Here is an 8,845-nt window from a genome sequence, read left to right as displayed (position 1 = left end):
TGAATCTTACAGCTGACGCTTGCGTATCTTCTCCTTGAGGACCATAGGGACAAGATGTGATGGGAGCGATGATGTCTTGATGGACGTGGCTTTATGGACTCATTGTTGCTTCCAACAAGCAGGAAAGTGGAGCACAGATGATCTTGCTGGCTGTTTTTTGTTTTAATTTTGGCTGCAGTTGGAAAACCACGGAGGTGAAACTGTAGGTGAGGATGCTTTCCACAGTACCTCTGTAGAACTGGCATGAGATGTGAGGTGCGGAGGCTGGTTTTCCTGAGTCTGTGAAGTCTGTGCGTTCTTGGTGTTGGAGGCTGGACATCAGCAATGTGGACACTGAGGTATTTTACAATACTGGTCCTCTCTACAGCAGGTCCATCAATCATTAGGAGTGCATGTTGTTGTTTGCATGGTTGAATTCTTGATGGTGGTGCTCTTAAGGCAGGTTGGCACCACTGCTGGAAGGAGATGATAAAATGTCTGTTAACACCCCCTTCAGTTGTTCAGCCCAGTCTTTAAGGACACGTCCTTGGATATTATCAGGTCCTGCAGCCTTGAGTCAAGAAGTCTGTAAACTGTCGCCCTCTGCTGCAGTGAGATGGAATTGTAACCGTGTCCACTACAGGGCTGACTGATTTCCATGGTTAAAAGCTGTGCTGTGCACGCAGTGAAATGTTTCCTTCCACTACAACACAAAAGAATATTCAGAATAAATATTTTGAACTTCAGCAATGTTTAGTTCTGATTTATTTCTTCAAATTACTTTTTCAATTATGAAACTTGTCACTCCAACCAACAACTGCTTCATTGATTAAACACTTACCAAAACAGATCTACTCAACAATGCTGCATGACAATATTTGACTTCAAATGTAAAATAATAATAATTATAATTAATTCATTATGCAATGTTAACTCTAATAACAAACTCTCTGATCTCACATTGACTATGACATCACGGAAATAGATGACTGTTCAAACTCACACATTATTTTTAGAAAAAGGAAACTTCAACATATCACATCCTTCTTTGTGAGCACATTCATGTTGCTCCGTTCAGACACTAGGTAACCGTAGTGGATGTTATTTAGCAGCTGATGTGTTTTACCTGCAGACACAGCAGAGAGAGGAGCCACCAACATGAGGTTTAAAGTAGCAGAAGCTGGATTTGTCGTCTTGCTTCTCTCCTCAACAGGTATTTTGAGTTTCTGTTTTTCACATTTCACTGAAGCTGTAGCTGCTTGTTGTAGTGAATAAATACTTCCTGTTAGAATGGAGACAGACATGAACCAGACTGTTAAACTCTTTGAAATATTGGTTTTATTTCTATGTTACTGCAGAGCTGATTATTGAGTTAAATATGAAATTGTGAAAAAGTGGAAACGTTTTAGTCATTGGTTCAAGCAGTGAAGATACCAACTAATAATTTTAATAAATGTTCCACGATCTCACTGAATTTAGTCACTGTGTCGTTTTGTAAAGATAACTCATTGATTAAAATGTTTTATAGAATATTTATTATTGATCATGAAGTCATTGAAAAAACTTCAAATCACCTTCAGTCATTCAACATGTCTCTGATATGTATATGCAATAAATGTATTATTACAATTATCATTCATTAAAAAAGAAACACAAGTTATACTGTGTGAAAGGAGTCCACACCGCACTTCACGCAGCTATGTAAAAAAAAAACTACTTCTATTTTTATGTCATTTACTTTTTCTCTGAACTTGTCCTCTTCTGTTTTTCCTCTTCAGTTCATCTGTCTCATGTCTCTCATGTTACATCATCACTGTTCCTTCACTGCATCCTCAGAGAGTGTGACATCCTGCCTCAGATCACGTACACATTAACTGTAGAAATCATCTTTTTAAAGCACAACAGTTAATTGCAGTCTCTGATGTTCTCTGTGTTCCAGTGGTACTTGGTCAGACTGATCATGGAGTGACTTACTCTTCTACTCAGATCTGTGCTGTAGAAGGATCAACAGTGGAAATAAGCTGCAGCTACACGTACCCATCCAGAATAAATGACAACGTCACCGTGGTTGAAAAAGCTGTATGGTTTACTAAAATGGAAGGTGATGAACCTGTGGATCTGATGACAGACGCAGAGTTTTCAGGTCGTGTTCAGTATCACTGTGATGAGAACAAGTGCACTCTGAGAATCTCAGACCTTAGAGAGAGAGACTCAGCTGAGTACAAGTTCAGATTCACAACAAACCAACCAGGAGGGAAATATACTGGTTCACCTGGAGTCACTCTGACTGTCTCAGGCAAGAATTTCTCCTCCACATATGTCAAATGTGAAACGTGTCATTACTGTTACTGAACTATTGATGAATGTGTTTATTTAATGGGTGACAACAGTTAAAATGATATTTCTCTGTTCACTTTAGTTCTCCATGTAGAGGCCAAGAAAACATCTCCAATATTGTATCCTCGCTGGGCAGAGGTGAAGTGTCAGAGCAGGTGTCGTCTATCTGCTCGTTCCTACGTCTGGTATAAGAATGGAGTGAACATGAACAAAGACACTGATTCGATTGAACAATACTTTGATTATGGAGACAGTGTTTCCTGTGCTGTTAAAGGATCTGAGAAGTTTCCCTCTCCTCCACAATGTGAGTTTACTTTAGCCTTCAACTAACTCAGTGTCATCTCTGAACCAACCATCAGTGTCTTTATTTTAGAACAACTCTTCCTCTATTCCTCTTCTCAAATTTGATCTCTGTGGGGTTAGGTTTAAATGTTTTTCAAATCATCTCTTTTGCTTTTTCTTTCAGGTTCTGTCTATAGAACCTGCAACAAAGTGACTTACACCGACAGAAGCATCTGTGCCATCGAAGGTTCATCAGTGAACATTTCCTGCACATACAGTCATCATGATTATTATGATGATGTTGTGTCAAAGTTCTGGTTCAGTCCTGATTGTAGTCGTCAGTGGATGAATCGCTCACAGCCTGAGGACCTGAGTAAAGACTCCCAGTATTCAGGTCGTGTTCAGGTCCTTGAACCAGAGACCGGAAGATCCACTCTGAGAATCACTAACCTGACAGAAAGTGATTCATCTGAGTATCACTTCAAATTCAAGACACGATTGTTTGAATGGAGAAGTGTTTTACCTGGAACAACTCTGACTGTCACAGGTACTGATGAACTCTAACTGTGTAGGTGGATGTATCTGTACATTGAGTATTTAAACAGATGTGACATTACTGTTCTGTTGTCATGTGCAGCTCTGCAGGTGCAGGTGACCAGAATAATATCAGTCCATCAGTCTCAAACTGAGGCAGAGCTCAAGTGTCTCAGCAGCTGCAGTCCAGTTGGTCGTCTTTACGTCTGGTTCAAGAACCAACAGAGAATCAGGACACAACAAACTTCTACTTTGACAGACAACTTTTCTCCTGGAGACACCGTCTCCTGTGCTTTCAGTGGACATGAGGATTACCGCTCTCCTTCAATCTGTGAGTTTACTTCACTCTGGCTGTCATACCTCTACTAGACACTGTATCATACTGGACAGTTATTTTGTTTGTCAGTTTGTCAGTTATAGTTTTACTTCAGACACTGATCTTGCAATATATTTCTGTAAAGGAAGTAACCTTGCCCAAACTTCGCAATGTAACTCTCAAGAGTAACATTGTGTTTTCTTTAAAGTGTTTCAGTTTCCCTTTAACTGACATTCCTCAACTTCAGAAACTTCAGAAGCACCACATTACAACAACATAATGATCTCCATCAATCTCCAGATCCTTCAAAGCTTTCACCTGTATCAGTGAATTCCTCTGGTGAGATAGTGGAGGGTAGTTCAGTAACTGTGACCTGTCGCATTGATGCTAACCCAGCAGCTAACTACACTTGGTACAAAGGAAACCAACCACTTCCTCTGGGACCAGGAGGTATTTATCATTTCACCTCCATCAGCTCTGAGGACAGAGGGATCTACTACTGCAAGTCTGAGGATCAACATTCTGTGTCTGTATTCATAGACGTCCAGTGTAAGTAAACATCAACAGATCTGTTGTCAGCTGGACTTAAAAGTTGAAGATGATACAGTTGGAGTTCAGACTGTGATGTTTAAGTACAGCTAAAACTGACTAAGTAGTTTCTCTCTATATTCTCCTCCAGATCCTCCAAAGCTTCCCTCTGTATCAGTGAGTCCATCTGGTGAGATAGTGGAGGGTAGTTCAGTGACTCTGACCTGTAGCAGTGATGCTAACCCAGCAGCTAACTACACCTGGTACAAGGAGAATGAAGACTCACCAAAAGCTTCAGGACAGATCTTCACCATCACTGAATTCAAAGCTGAACACAGAGGGAGTTACTACTGTGACGCCCAGAACAGAATTGGACGTCATAACTCCACCTTACACCTGATTGTTATAGTTGGTAAATAAAGATTAAAATATCAGTTTACTGCACATCTCCTGTCAGGCTTTTTGTTTTAGACTGGTCTGTTTTCCTTCGATCGATCTAAACAACCAACTGCATTACTGAGACACAAAGACCTCATATCAGTGTTTGTCCATTTGTAGGAAAATTACCAGTAATACTGAATGTCATCAGGTTAACTTTGGTGGTGCTGGTGCTGATTCCTCTGCTTCTGTTTATTCTGGGTATGAGGTAAGTCTGTTTTTTACTTTACCATTCAGTCATTTACTTTTCAATTTGTATTTATTTGTCTTATTTCTTGGATTCCATCCAGGAAGAAGAAACTCTTCAGCTGTGGGACTGAACCAAATGAACCAGTGGAGGATATAGAGGTGAGAGAGATCAGAGCATGTGAACAGAACTGATTATTAACCATATGCTGAACTGTAAATATGAACTGTACCACAGAACTAATCCAGCAAGTCATTTTGTCAGTGTAAAAATCTTTGAATATTTAATTTCAAGTCCTGATAATAAAATAAATAAATACAGCACATGGTTAAAACAAGTGAAGAGTGAGAGTACTAAGAAATATCTTCTTTTTACAGATGCAACAAAACCTCAGACATGACTCTTCTAATTCAAAGTAGAAGTTATTCCAGGGGGCACATAGGTGTGGCGGTTAGCACTGATGCCTCCAAGGGAGAAGGTCTGGGTTTCAGTCCATGTTTGGCCCTTTTTTTGTGGAGTTTTCTGTTCTCCCTGTGTCTGTGTGGGTTTTCTCCAGATACTCCGACTTCCTCCCACTGTCCAAAGACATGTTCGTTAGGTTAATTGGTGATTCCACATTGACTGTAGGTGTGAGTGTGAATGTTTGTTTATCTCTCTGTGTTAGTCCTGAGATAGACCCCCTGTCACCCTGGTGAGGATGAGACACTTGAAAATTAGATGAGTTTTTCCAGCTCTGACATTTCACAATTTACATGACATGGTGTTGTATTCTGGTAGCTTTTGTTGTGCAGTTTGATGTTCTTTATATTTCAGTTTTCTTTTGTAACAGTTTCTCTTTATATTTGAGTTAGTTTTACACAGTTTCTCTTAGTTTTCACCTTTTGTTGGATTTTTGGTTCGAGTAACAGAATGTTAGATCAGGCATAACATTATGGCCACCTTTTTTATATTGTTTGGTCCTCAGCCCTGACTCATTGAGGCATGGACTGCCCTAGACCCCTGAAGGTGGTATTTGGCACAAAGATGTTAGCAGCAGATCATTTAAGGTCTGCTTTGTATTGTTAGGTGGGGCCTCCATAGATCAAACTAGTTTGTCCAGCACTACCCACAGATACTCAGTCGAGATTTTGGGAATTTGGAGGCCATGCCATGTCCAATTGTCTAGCCATCACAGTTTGTCCCTTGTTAAACTCCCTCAAATCCTCATGCGTGCTCATTTTTTTCTGCTTCTAACTTTGATGACTAAATGTTCACCCACCCGCTAACAGGTGCCATGATCAAGAGATAATTAGTGTTATTCACTGCACTTGTCAGTCGCCATAATGTTATGTCTGGTCTGTGTATACTATATTTAGGCTTTGAGAAATACACATGTAGGGAAAGTTAGCGGTGGGTCATTGATTCACCATTTGGCCTGTTTGGCCTTTCATGGAGGAATAGATGATAAAGTTTTTGTTTGAACCTTCAAAAAGTGGTTAATTACCTGAGGCTTCAGTGATACCATGTTCGAGTAGGACATCTAGTGGTGATAGCAGAGCTGAACACATTAGGTGTTATAACAGTGAAGCCCAGAACAGAAGAGGATGTCATAACTCCATCTCTCGTATGATTTCAGGTTATTATGTTACTCCTCCACAGGGCATTTTAGATAAAGTTTTCCGAAAGGTCAGACAAGAAACAGGTGAGGACAAAATTGGAGCTGAATAATGCCATCATACAAAAAAATGCCTGTATAACATATATTATCATATTACCCAAGAGTAGTGTTCAAGATATCACAATATAAAATACTCGAGATTGAACTTACAACATTATAACAATAACAAACACAATGCATGGCTCATGGCGTGAATGGCGCACACCCAATACACAGCAATCAATATTCAAAGTCACCATACATGATATACTACAGCCAAACAGCCATTTCAGGTTTATGATTAAAACAATATGTAAACTACATTATCAATTTAGATTAAAAATAAATTAGACTCACCAAGCGGCTTTTGACAAGCTCCTGGTTAACCACATTTTCTGCTTAAACCAATCCTCGTTGAATGACCTAGTTTAGTCTTTTCTTTCTTGAGAAATTAATAAATCCTCTGGTCGATGTGGACCCAACTTCTGCTCAAGTGGTAAAGTCCTTAATCACACACTATCCAACTCAACTCATCATTCACTGAAACGTTAATTAGTATCAGTATTACTGGTATGTTACCTTACGTAGGTTAGCTGAGGTAGCAAGCGTTCATTGAATAAAAACTATAGACATTTCATTGGGGATAAGTTTATTCGTTACTAACTTTTGGACAACAACATTGTTGTCACAGAAAAAGCTTATAATTATATCCTGCACAGCTGTGCGCTCTAGTTCGGCCATCCTTTATGCCACTTTTTTGTATTTGTTGTCCGGTAGAGCTGTTTTTCTGTGTTGGATTACTTTTTTAATGTAATGTAACTGCAACATTAAATTTACTTTGTTATTGCCGCCAATCCTGACTTTCTTTTAGTCCCTATGAGTAGAGCTTGGGGATGTTCATGAAAGTAACAGAGTTTGCTCAGTGTTAAGCCTCTTGAGGGCAAAAAGTCCATGTCTGACACAAACATCTTTAGAACTCTTATCACTTGACTACTGCAATGCAAAATACAATTTTTATAATGATTTATGCATTGAATAAGTAACAGGAATATGTGATGGATTTTGACATTGAAATATCATTTGCAGCTAAAGCATTTTTTAAGTTTTTGTATTTATAACTATGTGCAGCAGTAGGCACGGAGAAGCACTGGGCTGTAAAGAGAGATGAAGTTGATGGGAGGCCAACCTTTAATCACCCAACCAAGAGATTTATTTCAGGACTTCAGGAAGGCTTGCAAACAACAACATGCACCCCTAATGATTGATGGACCTGCTGTAGAGAGAACCAGTAGTGTGAAATACCTCTGTGTTCACGTTGCTGATGTCCTCAACTCACCCTCCAACACCAAGAAAGCACAGACTTCACAGACTCAGGAAAACCATCTATCCCACCTCATATCTTATCCCACTCCTACAGAGGTACTGTGGAATGCATCCTCACGTACAGTTTCACCTCCTGGTTTGGCAACTGCAGCGAAAAGGGGAAAAAAAGTAACTGAACAGAACTGTGAAGACAGCCAGCTAGATCATCTGTGCTCCACTTCCCTGCTTGCTGGAAGCAGCGCTGCGTCCATAAAGCCACGTCCATCATTAAAGACATCCTCCCTCCCATCACATCTTCTCCCTATGGGCCTCAAGAAGAAGATACGCAAGCTGTAAGATTCATATCTTTCCTCAGGCTGTTCAACGGACTGCCCCCCCTCTCTAAACTTAGACCCTCACTCACCCCAACCTCCTAAACCACTTAAAATAAATAAATAAATAAATTGGACTAAAATAATTGGACTTCAAATGAATCAAATTAAAAATAAATAAATAAATAAAAATTACACTCCACAGAAATTCATGCTGTGGGCCTGATTAAAGCCCCTAGTGTGCTGCTTTTTGGCCTGCGGGCTGTTTGTTTGACACCTGTGGTTGCAGGTGAGTTCTGGACGAAGGTGAAGCTGAGGATGAGCTGCCGGTGCGACATGTCGACGCTCTCATGGCTCCTGAAGCAGAGTGTGGTACTGTTTAGTGCAGCTTCGCTCAGCAGTCTGCATATGAAGAGAGTCCATAGGGGAAGCAAAGCTCCACACTGCCTCCTTCTGGCAAACCTGAAACACTCACAATGTATTAGAAAAAAAAGTCTTGTAGTATTACAAAGAGACAACAATCGGCCATTATGGCTCATTTTTGAATATCTCTCTGACAGAAATGCTATTGGCACGATAACATGAACCAAAATTACATAACGTTAAGGCTTTAGCCAACTACAATCAGACACGCCAAAAAAGAAACCCGACTTGATGTTTATTTGATGTTTCACTGTGTCAGCTAAGAGCCACACAATCATGTAGTGTAGTCGAACAGTAATTTGAATGGTGAAGTAAATTCCAAATGATTCATGAACCAATAATTGTCACGTGTGAATTTCTCTTCTGTCTAGATTGCATTTCATGTTATTGACCACTAGATGTCCTACTCGAACACAGTGTCACTGAAGCCTCCAGTATGAACCACTTTTTGAAGCTTCAAACTAAACCTCGATCATCCATCCCTACATAAAAGTAGAGTCTGTCATAAACTGTTCCACATGAAATGTTCATCGCAACACAACCAACCACGT

General features: G+C 39.9%; 1 protein-coding gene across 2 annotated transcripts in view; it reads left to right on the top strand.

Annotated features, from left to right (window-relative positions):
* Positions 1 to 6,310, top strand: part of LOC125001704 (B-cell receptor CD22-like) — a 39,108-nt gene extending 32,798 nt beyond the window's left edge. For both annotated transcript variants that reach the window (XM_047577256.1, XM_047577257.1), the window contains exons 3-10: positions 2,399 to 2,620; positions 2,783 to 3,145; positions 3,236 to 3,463; positions 3,749 to 3,997; positions 4,128 to 4,388; positions 4,535 to 4,622; positions 4,705 to 4,762; positions 4,979 to 6,310. In XM_047577256.1, the coding sequence (XP_047433212.1) occupies positions 2,399 to 2,620; positions 2,783 to 3,145; positions 3,236 to 3,463; positions 3,749 to 3,997; positions 4,128 to 4,388; positions 4,535 to 4,622; positions 4,705 to 4,762; positions 4,979 to 5,020 (1,511 nt within the window). In that variant the 3' untranslated portion in view covers positions 5,021 to 6,310. The remainder of the gene's footprint in view (positions 1 to 2,398; positions 2,621 to 2,782; positions 3,146 to 3,235; positions 3,464 to 3,748; positions 3,998 to 4,127; positions 4,389 to 4,534; positions 4,623 to 4,704; positions 4,763 to 4,978) is intronic.
* The last annotated feature ends 2,535 nt before the right edge of the window (positions 6,311 to 8,845 follow it).

This window comes from Mugil cephalus, chromosome 2 (assembly GCF_022458985.1).
Source record: "Mugil cephalus isolate CIBA_MC_2020 chromosome 2, CIBA_Mcephalus_1.1, whole genome shotgun sequence".
In the NCBI taxonomy this organism is placed as follows: Eukaryota; Metazoa; Chordata; class Actinopteri; order Mugiliformes; family Mugilidae; genus Mugil; species Mugil cephalus.
The sequence above is the reverse complement of the archived record's forward strand: the minus strand, read 5'-3'. Positions and strand labels throughout refer to the sequence as shown.